At 36.3% G+C, this 16,806-nt stretch overlaps 1 protein-coding gene across 2 annotated transcripts in view; it reads right to left on the bottom strand.

Annotated features, from left to right (window-relative positions):
* ARL15 (ADP ribosylation factor like GTPase 15) overlaps window positions 1-16,806 on the bottom strand; it is a 446,735-nt gene that overhangs the window by 258,898 nt on the left and 171,031 nt on the right. For both annotated transcript variants that reach the window (XM_047762220.1, XM_047762299.1), the window contains one exon: window positions 15,864-15,923. In XM_047762220.1, the coding sequence (XP_047618176.1) occupies window positions 15,864-15,923 (60 nt within the window). The remainder of the gene's footprint in view (window positions 1-15,863; window positions 15,924-16,806) is intronic.

The raw sequence follows: 16,806 nt of genomic DNA, 5'->3' as shown, positions 1-16,806 counted from the left end.
CTGTAGCAAGAGTTTAACTAAACTTCCTAAGTCTCACATGTAATAAACTCAGAAAAAGAAAACAAACACTTGATGGAACCATTAGAAAACCAATCTATATTTACCAGTTTGGGAGGCTAGAGAGTAATGGACATTTCACTCCTAAATTTTAAGCTTCCATTGCCTGTTATCATTCTCACCTAGAACTAAGAAGACTACAAAGCCAAATATTTTCAATGTTTCACAGCCTGAACCTCGTAGGATTTTTTATGGACACACATGGAATCTAAATTGATAAGGAAATTTTGCTTTACAACAGCTCAGATGTACACACTTAAAATCTGTAGGTGATTTTCTAGACTCCAGATTTAAGGTATAGTCATTTTGGATCTTCTCACATCACCATTTAAACAGATTTTCATCTGTTCAAGAAGAGACAATGGTCCCATAACTTAACATTAGTAAAAACAGACAACTATATAAAAGGGAGCAACAGCATCAAAGACATCTCACATTTAAAAAAATATAAATGCACCTATTACCTACAGTTACAGCCCCACACTTACCTGAAAACTAAGTACCCAAGAAGTTGCCTCTGCATTTCTAACTTGCCAGTTAATATTAGATCCCTCCTCACTGAGATTATAATCTAATTAGTAGGAGGGAAAAAAATGATATTGAAACCTATTTCGAGGACTTTGGGAAAGAGAAAGAAAACTGAGGCAAGAAAAGATTGGCATTCTGTCTCCGAGCCCTTAACTGTTAACTGTTTAATAATACAGTAAGCTCATTATCACTCTGGTTGTACTACCAACTATGGTCTCGAGATTAAAGGGTTTTATATTTACATGCACCAAATTTAACATACACCATCACCTTAAAGAAAAAGAAAGTGGTATGGTGGATCCCACACCAAAGAACTTGTTGGGATCACTAATGGAAAAGTTCACAGAGAAAGTACATTATGGTCTAACATCTTACCACATCATGTATATAGATTATTATAGATGAACATAACCACATCAATCTCAACCAGGCATTTTGCCAAGATTGCAAAAATAAAACAAGGAAAAAGACAAATGATAAATACATTACTTTTTAGTGCAAAAATAGGTCTGGTTTAAAATTTTTAACCAGAGGCATAAGCTAGAGAGCATAAAATCATCTATAGTGAAGATTCCTGAACCAAAAATGGTGTTTTACACAAACACACAAATTTTTTTTTTTTCTCTTTTTGCCATTTCTAGGGCCGCTCTTGTGACATGTGGAGGTTCCCAGGCTAGGAGTCGAATCAGAGTTGCAGCTGCCGGCCTACACCAGAACCACAGCAATGCAGGATCCAAGCTGTGTCTGCAACCCACACCACAGCTCACAGCAATGCCAGATCCTTAACCCCTTGAGTGAGGCCAGGGATTGAACCCGCAACCTCATGGTTCCTAGTCGGATTTGTTAACCACTGAGCCACAACGGGAACTCCCACAAAATGTATTTTTAAAGTGTTAATTATTCTGATGTGGTTTGGAATCAGATACCTTCTAACATATTTGTTACCTTAGTGTTGTTATTACTGTTTTTTCCCCTCAGCCTCCAACTTTCTCTAAGACCTGCATTGATGTCAAAACCATCAACACAAATTTTTTTTTCATAAATATTACTAAAATTGGGAAGAGAACATTTTATAGCTTCAGTTTTGAACATCTCTATGGAATGAGCCACAACGGATTTATTCTGAGGAATCTCTCAGTTTTTGTATAATGAATCTCTCACACGTACTTCATGGAATAATTTAGGGCTGCTGTGCATACACAGATCAGTCTGCCTTCTTTCGTTAGCATTGCAATTTTTAAAATCTACTCATTAAGCTGATGGACTTGATAAACTTTTTAAAATTAATTTAATTATTTTATACCCAAGATTTGTGCTTTTTTTTCTATTTTTTCTTTTTGTCTTTTTAGTGTCGCATCCACAGCATATGGAGGATCTTATATAAACAGGATAAATTTACTCCGTGAGGGAATACCACTCTACATGTGCCATTTTGTCTGGCTTCTTTCACAACAAATAAGAATTTTGAGATCCATGTTGTGGTACATGTCAATAGTTTGTTTTTATTGCTAAATACTATTTCATTGTATGGATATATCACAACTTGTTCATCCACTGACCCACTGATGACATCTGGGATGCTTCCACAGTTTTGCCCTATTACAAATAAAGTTGTTGTGAACATCTGCATACAGGATTTTGGGTGAGTACAAGTTTTCATTTCTCCCAAGAGAGGACTGGCTTGACAGTAGATTGGTTTGCATTTACCATAAGAGACACTATTTTCCAAAATGGTTGTATCATTTTAAATTTCTACTGGCACTGAGTGAGACTTCCAGTACTTCTATATCCTTGTCAATAATAGATACTGTCAGGCTTTTAAAATTTAGACTTTTTAACATGTATGCAATGGTTTTAACTTGCATTTCCCTGATAGCTAATAATGTTAAACATCTTTACATGTACTTATTTACCTGCTTTATATTTTCTTGATGAAGTATTTGCTCAAATTGTCTGTTTTTAAAGATAACTGTTTATTTTATTATTAAATTTTCAGTGTTCTTTCTATATTCTGGGTCTAAGGTCTTTATCAGATGTATGACTTCCAAATGATGTCTACCTAGCCTATGGCTTGTCTTCTCAGTCTCTAACTTCTGAAAAAGCAGAAGTCTATATTTTATTTTTTTGTCTTTTCTTGAGCCGCACCCGTGGCATATGGAGGTTCCCAGGCTAGGGGTCTCATCGGAACTGTAGCCGCCAGCCTACACCACAGCAACACAGGACCTGAGCTGCGTCTGCGACCTATGCCACAGCTAACAGCAACGCTGGATCCTTAACCCACTGAGCAAGGGCAGGGACTGAACCCCCAACCTCATGGTTCCTAGTTGGATTCATTAACCGCTGCACCACGACGGGAACTCCTTGCTATTAACTTCTCTTACTGGAGTTTAGTCAGAAAACACATTACACATGGTCCTGCATGTAAAAATTTTAGGTGGATTTCAAAAAAAAAGTATTTTCTATTTGAGGGTAATATTATAGACTCATCAGATCAAGTTTGTTAACTGGCTATTTAAATGCTTTATATGTTTTTATTTCATTTGTTGTCTTCTATAATAAAGTATGGCTAAATTCTTCTGATTATGGATCTGTTTTCTTGGTTTTAGCTGTATAGAATCACATAATTAAGTATGCAGGGGTCGATACTAAGGTGTTCTAGTATCTCAATACAAAATCTCTTTATTCTAGTTAATGTTCTTCGCTTTGAATTTCATCTGCTATTAATCTTGCTCCGAGTACTTTCTTTTCAATGATCAATTTTTAGGGTATCTTTTCTATCCCTTTATTTTTACTTTACTGCATCTTTTTGTTGTAGAAGCATCTCTCTTCATGGGATATGGCTGAACACATTATAAATACTGTTTATATGCTACTCATATTTTAAATGGGGGGAATGTAATCTATTTACAGTTATTACAATTAGTGATTGTATATAGATGTTTCCTGTTTATAACTGTTGCTTATTTTTCTCACTTGCATGTTGCTGAATTTGTTGAATATTCTTTGCTTTCTATCTTTGGAGTGAATTTTCAATTAAAAAATTTCTCATGAAAAAATTTCATACAGTACTAAAAAGTAACAATTGCCAGTAAACTCACTCCATTCTCTAAGATAATTATGTTAGTGAATATGAAACCTTTCAGACATTTTTAAAAAGTATTTTTATATGTATCATCTTACTTTTATTGTTTATGCTTGATTTTTAAAGATACATATTTAAACTTCCATTTTCCTTTTGTTAATTATAAGCTATAATCTAAATAAGAAAAGTACATACTTTCATGCTTCTTTCTCTTTATCTGATTCTGCCACCCTCCCATGCTGAAAATGAAAATAATGCTATTGTATTGTGTTTGCATGTGTTTCTGTGACGAAAATCAATGGTTGCTCTTTCTTCATAATATGTCTAGGTATGGGTTTTTTCTTGGCACTCAGAAGGCTCACTAAATCACAACATTCTTTTTATATTAGAGGCTCTTTTTATTATTATTATTATTTTATTCTCTCCGCTTTCTTTTTATTCTCTTTTTAGAGCTCACTATAGAGGGATGTTGGAACTTCTGTAACTATTCCCTGTGTCTCTTAAGTTTTCCTTCATACTTCCAAAGTATTGGAGGGTATTCTGAGGAAATTCCCTTGCTCAATCTTTAGTTTCCCTAATACACATCTGAGTTATGTTAACTGACCTTTTTAGGTTTTAAGTCAAATTTTAATTTCCCAAATATTGTGTTACATTCTTTTTCATGAATACAAAAACCGTCTCTCTGAATGTCTTCTTCTGATCATTGTATTACCTCTAGGTTCTTGGATATTTTCTTCTTCTGATTTTTGACTGGCTATCTTTCTTTCGTTGTATTGGTTTTTCTCATAATGTGATGTGTCATGATTATACGCTTATCCTTTGTTTGAAAATCTGTTTGCCAGCTCTTTTGTTTACCACTGCCTGTTTCCAGTGATTAACAGGGACAGACAAGTGGCTTGTCTCCCTTGTGTGTGGGCTTTCCAACCCACCTGGCAGTCAGTACATTACTGGGGGCACTGCCCCGCCTCTCCAAGTCTAGCACCCACACTCTAGGATTTAGTTTGTGGGTAAACACAGCTGCTATCCACTACCTAACACAAGAAGAAAAGAAAAATAAAGGCATAGCTCCAAATGTAAAGCCCCAATTAATAACTCTGATAAGCTCCCTGATTAATAATCTTGACAAATTCCCTTAATATTTCAGGTTTCTATTTCAGTACCTCAAGCTTTGTCTTGCTTTCCTTACTTTTTACTATAGATTTAAGTCTATCTTTGTTATGGATTTATTATTGTCTGATATTTTTGTCATTTCATGAGATTTTGGCAAGGGAGGGAGGATAGCAAAAAAATCAATCTTTAATTTTCAATCATAAAAGCTTCCATGTTTGTATTAAAATAATAATTAACTCTATATGATAAATTTTTCACATTAACTCGCACAATGCCATAAATATCAATTTCAAGATTAAAATGATCTTTTTAAAATGATAAGCATTTTTTTAATGATAAGCATTTCAATTGTCTTTTGACAATACTTTGGACCTCAAAAAATTAAAAGGAACAAACGTGTGATGCCTCAAAAACAAATCTAACCAGTTCTATTTCATTTGGCTCCAGCAAGTGTCAGAGAATCAATCCAGTCCAATAAGTGATGAATAGCTTCACACATTATCTCTTCAACAGTTGTCAAGATGCCATTCCAATTATAGGAATCTAGTAAAGCTATTTAATTTTTCTGGGAACTTCCATAATTAGTATGGCCAACATCACTCTTCCATCAAATATTCAAAGAAATGGGCTCAGAGGAGAGTAGTGTTGGGGCTGGGGAGAGAGGCAAGTAAGAAATTGTATCCTTAGGGCTCGGCATGTAGTTAACATTAACTGTTCACTGAAATGAATTCAACAACAAAACATTTTGCCTCTAAAGGATCTACCATTGCTCTTGTGTCTTGAGGCATGATTTGGCAAGTTTCCATGTGGCTTAGAACTATGGATATATTTTATACCACAATACAACAAACCCTTAAGATTATGTTGGGCTTTTCAACTCTTCATGACTTTACAGTCTGGGATCGTAAAAATCAGTAACAGTACTGATTACAAAATAGAATTAGGATTATATAGAAAGACAAACAAGACATCATAGAGGAAAACTCAGTCTAGGGACAGAGGGGATAAAAGTCAAAAAAGTGACAATGGGCTTGGTTTATCGATGGGACAAAACTGCACCAAGTTCTCTGTCACCTCCATCACCGGCATTTCATCTGTTCCTTTTTCTGGACTGTCTTTCTTTGATGTCTTCTTATACTCAGTCCTGATGTAGTCCTTCCCAAACTAGACTGTAATGCTTCTTAAAGAGCACAGTGATAGCAACTTTGTTTGGTAACTATTGGTAATTTGCTGTTTTATGGATGTATAGTCTGCCTCAAACTACACACATAAAAAGAAAACTTTGAGGTTTATTAAAACGTCTACCTACAAAAAACAAAAATAATTGAGGAAGTCAGGGTTACAGTAAAATAGAGAAAATAATACATTGTAGTTCTTCACAGCTGTTAGAGACTGGTTCTGTGGTTCCCAGAGCTTGAAGCAGGTAGAAACTAAGTTTTTACATGAAAAACAAACTAGTTATGTTACACCAAAGAGAACAGTTATCAGCATCCTCAGCAGCTAGAAAAGAAAGCAGCGCTGGAGAAGTTAAAACCCTCACCCAATGTTCCCTGGCTTGTTTTGTTAGAAGAAAATACTGGTCTCTTGATTTGCAATGCTGTTGCTGCAATATCACACTGAAACCAAATACACAATGAAAATTAGTTGCTATTACGGCAACCCTTGGGAGAAACAGAAATACCTATTCCCCTGTGAGGGATAAGTAGTTAAGAACCCAACACAAATGTTCTGTGAGGAAATGTGTAGAGTTAGAAGATATGCAATGACCTGATTGCCCCAAAACAGCAAAGAGTGGTTGAGGCAGCAACCTCAGAGGCACACGAGATTCCTATTGCCAAGGGGACTGGGAGGTTTAAAAGACTGGGAAACTAGTTTCTAGAACATTCTATATACGCATAGTTTTAGAAGCAGCAAATCGTTAAGTGCTATATTCAACTATGACTGGGAACACAGATTTAAAAAAATTTCCTAGGGCACGTCTCCAGAAGAAAACAAAAATTAAGGTCAGGTCTACATCAGCCAGTAACAGACTTCTGGGCCCCTAGATTCATTTATTTGGCTCTGCTGACTGTTTGGCTCAGTTTTCCCTTAGCAAGTGTAAAAAACGCTTGAACACCACCACCCTGGGATCCTGTTCAACCAAATCAGATAGCTGTGGCCTTTTAACTCACATCCAAGTGACTTGGCTTTCTACCAGTATCATTTCCCCTAGTAGAACCTAAGCCTAAGTGAGAAAGTACACAGCTCAGAGAGCCAGGAGTTAACTGGCTGTTCCCATTCCAGAAAGGTCTGGTTCTCTTCCTAGATAAGGAAACAATACTATATCAAGAAATTTCAATCATTCAATATCACATATCACACTGGATCCATGGCTATAAAAAGAGAATTAGTGGGAATACCACTGTCTATTCTTAAAGCATCTCTCTTGAGGCACTTTAGGCAATTTAACTTTTCTTTTCCTGCCCAATCCCTTGGGAAATAAATAGTGATGATTTATTAAAACTTACATTTCACAGATAAGAAAACAACAACAAGAAGTTCAAATGCAGAGGGGGACAGAGTATCTGGAGGCTACACTCTATTTGCTGAACCACATTTCTTCCTTATAAATTATATAACAGATAACAAAATATGCACATTTACTCATATGGAGCTGATGGTAATTAGCTCATATAATGGTCCTAAGATATTCTGAGGATCTGGCCATACTTGGGTCCCCATTCTGTGCTGTCATGTTTCTTTGCCAGGATCATGGTTTCTTGCCTTATCTTCCATAGAAACTCTTATTTGGAGATGTCTAAAACAGCTTTTGCATGGCAATTTGCTTTCTCCTATACCAGCAAAAAAAAATCTAGGCAGCTTCACTTGTCCCTTGAAACAGTGTGGCCACAGTAACCTCTTCAAGTTTGTATGCCTCTACTGATTCTTTTTCTAATATACAACCAATTTATTGGTTTATATTGTCTTGCTTCCTCCTTTGTTGTACAGCATGACCCTCAGAGCTAGTGCATACATTAAATCCATAGGTTATTTAGTTGCATTTTTTTTAATAGGAGGTGGCAGTGGGCACATAGAGGGAACAATATAATATACATAGGACTGTCAAGATAAAGATTAAAGAGCTACTATTCCCTCCCAAATAAGTTTTAATAAACCAGTCGAAAAGAAGAGCATTTTATTTTGGTCAAAGGCACCAAATGGCCTGGGTACAAAAAGCAGAAATTAAAAGAAGCAGACAGCAGTGCCCCCTGGGTTGCCTGTTAAGAAGTTTGTCCTGTACCGTTTCTGGAGAAATTAAGAAATGCAAATAACCTGGACTGATTAACAGCACCCACAGATAACTAGCAGGATACAAAGAGACAGCACCTTTCACTATGAGGAAGCGTATTCCTCCAGGCAAACAAAGAAACAGGACAGAGTCAACATCTGTTTCATATAACAGCTTGGCTGCTGAAAGAAGCAACCTTTAAAAAATGGCTTAGCTGACAATCCTCAAAAATCATTCAATCACTAGTGCATGGGCTGAAGTAAATGGGTAAATGAACACAACTTGCACTTTCCACACAACCCTCACCGCCTTCTGAGAGGAAAAAGTTGTCTTTTCTTTGGAGGAAAAAATACAGTGCAAACAAAAATCCTCATGAACTTTTCTTTTGATTGACAAATAGCAGCAGTAAATACTGAAGCGCAAAAGACAATTAACTGCTTTTTAGCTTTTCTTTGCCTTTCCCAAAGTCAACTGGGCAGGCAAGACTGCCAAAGAGTATATTTGGTGGGGATGGCGGCTGGGATAGGGGGTGGGGAAACAATTACAATACAACTCATTAGAATATGAAGGGAAGAAAAGAAGTCATTTGGCAAAACTAACCATGGTTCCATAATTCAGTTAGGAAAGGAAAAGGAACATTATGATGTCTGGATCCTTATCAATAAGTGGTAACAAACTAAATGTGTTAAGAAATGAAATTTTCCTCTCTGGAGTCCATCAATTTATAAATGAAATTTCAAAACCAAGAGAAAGCCATCCATGAGTGCATAAAAATCTGTTTGTAGATTTAACAACTGGAAATTTCTAAGATGAACAATTATCTGGAGCTGTGATGTCACTGCAGTGTGACCACTGCTTCCAGCTCTGTAAAACACCAGATGCTTCACTTACCTTAGTAATGCGGTTAAGATACAGAAGCCAAACAGAAAGAAAGCAATTTAGAGGCACTATGACAGAAGAGATTTTTCAAGTGGAATCCAAAAACAGAAGGAAAGGCGATGAGGTGAAAAGGGACAAAAACATTTACTATTAACACATGTGTAGTGTCAAAAAATACACTAGACTAGGCAACTAATCAAGACTCCAAGGAGGTCCTTTCCTGGTGACTTTTCAGTTTGAACAGGTGTAAAATACTCAAGGAAGAGATCACCTTGTCTATGAGGGAAAGAGGCATGGCTAGAAAAGAGAAAGCAATCAATACGTGATTTGCCTGGTTTTTCAGAGACCTTGGGAAAAAAGGCTTTATTGAAAAGCATTTTTGTGGGTGTGAGGGAGTGAGGGTTTGATTACGATAAAAGTAAATCTCCCCAAAATATCAGCTACAGACCAGGTAGCCTCTAAGTACTTGGCTCATGTTAACTACTTTGGTCCTCCCAAGGATTATAGGATGTAGGAACTATTATTACTACATTTTACAGATAAGGAAACAGAGATACCGGGAAAGTGGACTTGCCTGGAACCATATAGAATGGCTGGGCTTTGAGACAAGTCACCAGGAGGAAGGAGAATCCTTTGAAAGATTCATCTTTCTGTCTGTCCAGGATCCTGCTGCAGTGTCTTGCACAGCATCCATAAAAATAAAAGTAATATAGCAAGACAGGCAGGGTAACTACTTAAAGCTAAAAAGAGGCATTCCTGCTGTAGTGCAGTGGGTTAAGAATCCAACTGCAGCAGCTCAGGTCACGCAGAGGTGCAGGTTTGATCCCCAGCCTAGCGCAATGGGTTAAAGGATCCTTCAGGGCCACAACTGTGGCATGGATTCAATCCCTGGCCTGGGAACTTCCATATGCTATGAATTCAGGCATACAATTAAAAAAAAAAACAAAAAAGAAGCTCAAAGAGAAAGGATTTAGATTGGCTTCAAAAAAAAAAATCTCCCCAAATGGGAAGAATATGCAGGGGAAAAAAAGTTCACCAAGTGACACTACAGAATGTCGTTCATAGCGATCAGAATTAACACTCAGTCTTGCTGGATGGAATTTTTAAAGAATCTCTTCCAGTATGGAAGGGATTAATTATAAATTTGTTTTAGGCCTTTAAGAAGTAATAATTGGCTTTAACCAAGGAGAGAAGTTAAGTATGAGTCAAGTCTATTGTGTCCTGCAGCTCCTCTTGTGTCCATTAGCTGGTCTATACTGGGATGATGCCTGCCTTGACACTATAACCACCATCATTTTCTAGACTCAGCCTAAGCATATAATAGGTGCTCAGTAAATATTGGTTGACTAAATGAATCAAAAATATAAAAGGATATGAAAATGATGTGTTTATGGGCAATTCTGTGAGTTTAGGAAATGATCTAAAATAAGGTAAGACAGAAGGCAGTCTTGAAATCAGAAAGCATGATTACAGCACAGCATTAGAACCACTGAAGAATGTGACTTGAAAGACCTCTAAATAAAAAGAGTAAGAGAGAAAATGAGTGATAAAAGCAGCTGCAATAATTAGAAGTTTTCAGCAGAGAGCAAGGTGTTCATGTTTAGTCAATAGTGTCAGTGAAAACTCTACCATCATGTGAAGACTTGAAATTATTCATATAATAAAAGCAGCAGCAGACAACGCATGCATGGGAGTACTTCTTTTGTGCCGGACCTTGGATAAAGTGCGTTATGTATAGAGGATGCTGGTTACGTGCAAGCACTCAGATGGACTCCCACACCTCCTTCTCCAAATAACTTTGATTGTATCCCTTGACCTCTCTGTGTCCAGGTGTCCTCTGTCTCACTATCTGTGATAATAACAGCATTTACTCTGGGCATGAAGTTGCACAGGTTAAATGAGAATGTGTGGGGAGAGAAAAGAGATGAAATTTTAGAGTTTCGATTTCACATAAAGATAGGCATAAATGGTACAGCCTGATGGGTGTGATAGGAAAGCTGGGAAGAAAAAAACACATTCTCAAAATACTGAAAACAGGACTCACCTATCATACCACTGGGCTGGACTGTCTATCTTTATGTCATCATCCTTTACTTTATACTTACTCCTCCACCCCTGCTTAATTTCACTATTTTCAAAAATTTCATTCATTTCAAATATTTGTTTCCATGAATGTCTCCATCACTGAACCATGAGTTCTTTGAAGACAAGGGATTTTTAAAAGAACTATTGTTTATTCCCAGCTCCTAGAATCATGCTTGATACACACATAATTGTGCTAGAATGATTTCACGAACATAGGAAAAGACCATATGAGAAAAATTGATGTGAATGAGATTTATAGGAATTTTTACATAGAAGATTTAAGAAACAACCTCATAAAAGGGAAAACCATTAAGAACATAGATTTATATATATAACACACACAAATTATGTAGTATATACACATACAAATATCTATCAGTGTGTGTGTGCAAACATAAAGTTTGTTATTAAGATTTACCAAAAGTGACTTTGATTTAATTTAAATCCATTAGTCAACTATTTTCCCCATTCTGTAGGTTGTCTTTTTGTTTTTTTATGGGTTTAATCTCCAAAATATACAAACAAATCATACAACTCAACAGCAAAAAAAAACAACCCAATTGAAAAATGGGCAGAAGACCTAAACAGACATTTCTCCAAAGACATATGGATGCCAACAGACACATGAAAAATGCTAAACATCACTTTATTAAAGAAAGGCATACCAAAACTACAATGAGATACCACTTCGAACCTGTCAGAATGGCCATCATTAATAAGTCTACAAATAACAAATGCTGGAGAGGGTGTGGAGAAAAGTGTACCCTCCTACACTGTTGATGGTAATGTAAATTAGTACAACCACTATGGAAAACAGTATGGAGGTACCTCAGAAAACTAAATATAGAACTACCATATGATCCAGCAATCCCACTCCTGGGCATATATCCAGACAAAACTTTCATTCAAAAAGATACATGCACCCCTATGTTCATTGCAGCACTATTCACAATAGCCAAGACATGGAAACAACCTAAATATCTAATGACAGATGAATGAATTAAGAAAACATGGTACATGGAGTTCCCATCATGGCTCAGCGGTTAAAGAACCAAACTAGTATCCATGAGGACTAGGTTTGCTCATTGGGTTGAGGATCTGGCATTGCATGAACTGTCATGTAGGCTGCAGACTCGGCTCTGATCCTGCGTTGCTGTGGCTGTGGCACAGGCTGGCAGCTTCAGCTTCAATTCGACCCCTGGGCTGGGAACCTCCATATGCCCCGGGTATGCACACCCCCCTCACCCCCCAAAAAAAGATGTGGTACATATACACAACAGAATACTACTCAGCCACAAAAAAGAAAAAAAGAATGCCATTTGCAGCAACATGGATGGAAGTAGACACTCTCATACTAGTGAAGTAAGTCAGAAAGAGAAATGCCATATGCTACCATTTATATTTGTAATCTAATATATGGCACAAATGAATTTATCTACAGAAAAGAAACAAACTCATTGACATGGAGAACAGATTTGTGGTTGCCAAGGGGGAGGGAGTGGGATGAACGAGGAGTTTGGGGTTAGTAGATGCAAACTATTGCATCTGGAGTAGATAACCAATGAGGTCCTACTATATAGCACAGGGAACTACATCCAATCACTTGTGATGGAACATGATGGAAGATAATATGATAAAAATATGTATTTGTGTGTGTGTGTATATATATATATATATATATATATAAACTGGGTCACTTTGTTGTACAGCAGAAATTGACAGAACATTGTAAATCAACCATAATTTCAAAAAGTAAAAAAAATACATTAGTCATTGTTATTTCATTCTATACCATTTCTTCTTACTAGATAAGGAACACACGTTCAATGCCTCTTCCTCTTTTGAAGAAGTGAGAAATTCAACGTAAGCTTAGGAAGGAGGTGGTAGAGAGCCCTGGAACCATATGAAAAGGGTAAAGGAAGGGATTAACAGGGAGCAACAGGGGCCATGCCTATCTTCTGAATTATTCCCAGGATAAGAACTTTCTGAGCATTTCACATGTCAGCACAGCTCAGGCTCTTAGTGCCTGCCTATCTTTACATATATCTTATTGAATCTCTCCCCTTGATTGCAGAGTTCTCTCCCACATTGACGACCTGATTAAACCACGATTAACTTGCCTTCTGAGTAACTCTTTACTGGTGAATAATGCTTTCATATCTTCATACATTGATCATTCAACTCTTTCCTCTTGAACTTGGAAATTCTTGGGTCAAGCAACCTCCTCTCAAATACTTTGATTTTAGGAGGTTATAATTCCCCCTATATGCCACATCCCTTATAACGGGATGAGCCTCTGAGTATTTGAGACTTACTTTAAATCCCAGCAAAGTATACACTCTACATGTGTTAGCCTTCTTTTCATGCATTCTTGGGTGAGACGTGACCTAAGGCCCAGTCTTACAGCAGGCAGTGTAGATTCTCAAAAAATATTTGTTGAATGAAGGAATTAGTGAGTGAAAAATTAAGGATTGAACCCCATCCATTGCTTGCCTCTGAACACACAACACAGGATACACAATTAGATTCTACTCAGAAAATCACCTCCTTGAGACAGTCTTTCAACTGTAAACAGAGCTACTAAAGTTCAGAGGTAGAAGAATTGTGCATAAGCTTGGAATGTGCTCTTCAATACTATCTGCTAAACACCACATATCATTAGCCCAAAACTAATGTATTGGTCCCAATCCTTGAAGCTCTATCTTTTTCCTATGTCTCTCACCTCATTACAGAAGAGGCACGAGCTAAAGCGTGACCACCAAACTCTATGGTATCCTTTCCATTGTAATGTCCATTTCAGCAACTGTCAGGGCACACACAATACTTTCAGTAAAATTCAACCTTGCTTGGGAACAGACCGATTCCCATCTTATACACTCTTGTCCTCTAATGTGATCTTTTGGTCAATGATCTTATGATCATTGTACTGAATTTCAGTGGCACAGGGTCAAGATTATAATAAATTCCTTGATGTGTTTCTTAAAAAATTGTCCAGATCCATCCAACTAAACAATAATAAACATCTTATCAATGAAAAATTTCATATACCTGGAGGCTATTCAATAAAAACTTTGCATCTAGCCTAATAATAATATACTTACTAAGTATCAACCACATTTCAAAACAAAAGAATTCTCAAACTATTCATTTTGAGTTCATGGATTTTTTTACACTTTGTTCACTGAAGCCACAAAATAATATTGAAATATTCCATCTAAAAGTCTTAAAATTTTTGCATAGAAAAATTATTTATTATAGGAACATCCATGTTTTATAATTGTTGTAGTCAAAATGACAAAACTAAATGTCAAAGAAAAACCACATTTTATCAACCATGGTTGATTTCAGATATTAATGCTCTAAGAATCAAGGATAACTATAAAACAGATTGACAGAGGTAAACTTGTCCTGGATACAGCTCTTTAAAACACACCTGAAGGAGTTTCCATTGTGGCACAGCGAAAATGAATCTGACTAGCATTCATGAGGCTACAAGTTTGATCCCTGGCCTCAACTCAGTAGGTTAAGGATCCAGCATTGCTATGGGCTGTGGTATAGGTCGCAGACAAGGCTTGGATCCCACGTGACTGTGGCTGTGGCATAGACCAGCAGCTGTAGCTCCCATTTGACCCCTAGCCTGGGAACTTCCACATGCCATGGGTGCAACCCTAGAAAAAAAAAAAAAAGTAAAAAAAAACCAAAACACACACCTGAAAATATCAGCCAATATCAGATAAAAATAAGAAGGCATCAGAGTTCCCATCGTGGCTCAGTGAAAACAAATCTGACCAGCATCCGTGAGGACGCAGGTTGGATCTCTGGCCTCTCTCAGTGGGTTAAGGAACTGGCATTGCTGTGAGCTGTGGTGTAGGCTGCAGACACGGCTCAGATCCTATGTTGCTGTGTTGGCAGCTGAAGCTCCAATTCAACCCCTAGCCTGGGAACTTCAATATACCACAGGTACGGCCCTAAAAATCAAAAAAAAAAGAAGGCATCAAACATATTAAAATGGCATAAGGTTTGTGTTTCAATTTCATCAACCTAAAAAGAGGTCACAGAATGAGCTTAGGAGAAAAAAACAAAGAAAAAGAAAGTCAATATCACAAAGTGATTAAAGAGATGGAAGAGAACTTTGTTCTAAGCCATTAAACTCACCAATATTATACTGAACTCCAGAGCACTTAACTACTTTCCTGTGCCATTAGAGAATTTAGTAGGCTCACTGAATTGACCGATTTCTTTGTTAACCTATTTACATGGGTTAAGACCCCGAGTGACATAAAACACAACCAAAAAAAAAAAAAAAAAATCCCAGACGGAGTGTAATGAAAGACTGAGTGATGTATAGTTTGGGGTACAGCCTATCCAATAAATGTGCTTGACCAGTAAAGAATCTAATGGCAAAGATTTATTATTGGAACAAATACTTTCTCAAAAGATCCAATACAATAAAACCTGCAGTATGAATACAAACTGCTCTAAAATACAGTACTTTACCCTGCTTAACATATAGCTTATTTTTTCTAGGACTATATTAAAACTCTCTTCATTCAAGAATAAATTTCATTCATTAAGTAAAACCAAAGACTATAGTATATGAAGTGGCACTAGCAGCATAGTTCTTTATGCAAAAAATAAATAAATAAAAACCACCCAAGTTTGTTATTTAGAACTCTTCAACAACCTTGAAAACATACATAAAGAGAAGGAAATATTTATAGGAAATGTATTATAAAGAGAAAAGGTAAAAATGAATCACCTCCTAGAATACATCATCATGTTTTCATTACATGTAACACATTAATATGAAATAAATGTTAAAGCCAGACATAGATATGATTTTAAATGACATACCTCCAAGTTCTTTTACATTCAAGATGGCATTCTGGAATGGCACTGCTTTTATACTAAAACCTAAAATCAGAAAACAAAAGAAAGAATTCGCAATTTAGCATTTTTAAATGTCTAAGATGCTCAAATCCTCCTTTTTTAAAGGCAGATTGAGTTATTTTTCATAGCTCATATTTAAACTAGAAACACATAATTTCTGAGATAAATAGATAATCCAATATAATCTTCTACCATTGTGCAAAACACAGATGTATGTTACAGCAAAATACATCCCTTTTCTTCAAAATATTGCCTCACTCTTTAACATGTAATACCACTTTATAAATTTTATCAGTTGTAAGAAAGACACTTAGAAGTATAGGGAAACGTTAAATCTACCAGGACCTTTGTATCTAATTCCTAAGGTTAATTTTCCCTCATATATGACTTAGCAACCCTAGAGACTAGGGTATCTACATTATAACCGTCTTATATTGGAATTACACAGTATTTACGTTAGTGTTTTAAGGACATGGTTAAAATCATAAATTTTTCTTTAAAGTACAGTTATCCATTTATGCATTTTATAATACATGTAATAAATGACTTCTATTATAAAATTACACTCACAGAATAGTTTTATGATTATTTCTGTATCTAGGACTTAATTATCACCATCTGGGTGAATCAATTCAATCATAACATGTGAGTGTGCATTTACCTATACACACACCCACAAATATATACACTCTTTCTGAAATGACCCACAAGAAACTGGAATACACAACTCTTGGGAGAACTGGGAATCTGGAGGTCTTGGAGAGAGATTCTTTTGGTTCCTTTGAATGTTTTGCACACACAAGTACTTCTTTTACAGTTAAAAGCCCTACTAATTTTTACAAGTTAAATTATTCGGTCATTTCTTAAATTTAATCCATTTAAGGTTTTAAGCATTATTTAATATGTA

This window comes from Phacochoerus africanus, chromosome 1, assembly GCF_016906955.1.
Source record: "Phacochoerus africanus isolate WHEZ1 chromosome 1, ROS_Pafr_v1, whole genome shotgun sequence".
NCBI lineage: Eukaryota > Metazoa > Chordata > Mammalia > Artiodactyla > Suidae > Phacochoerus > Phacochoerus africanus.
The sequence above is the reverse complement of the archived record's forward strand: the minus strand, read 5'-3'. Positions and strand labels throughout refer to the sequence as shown.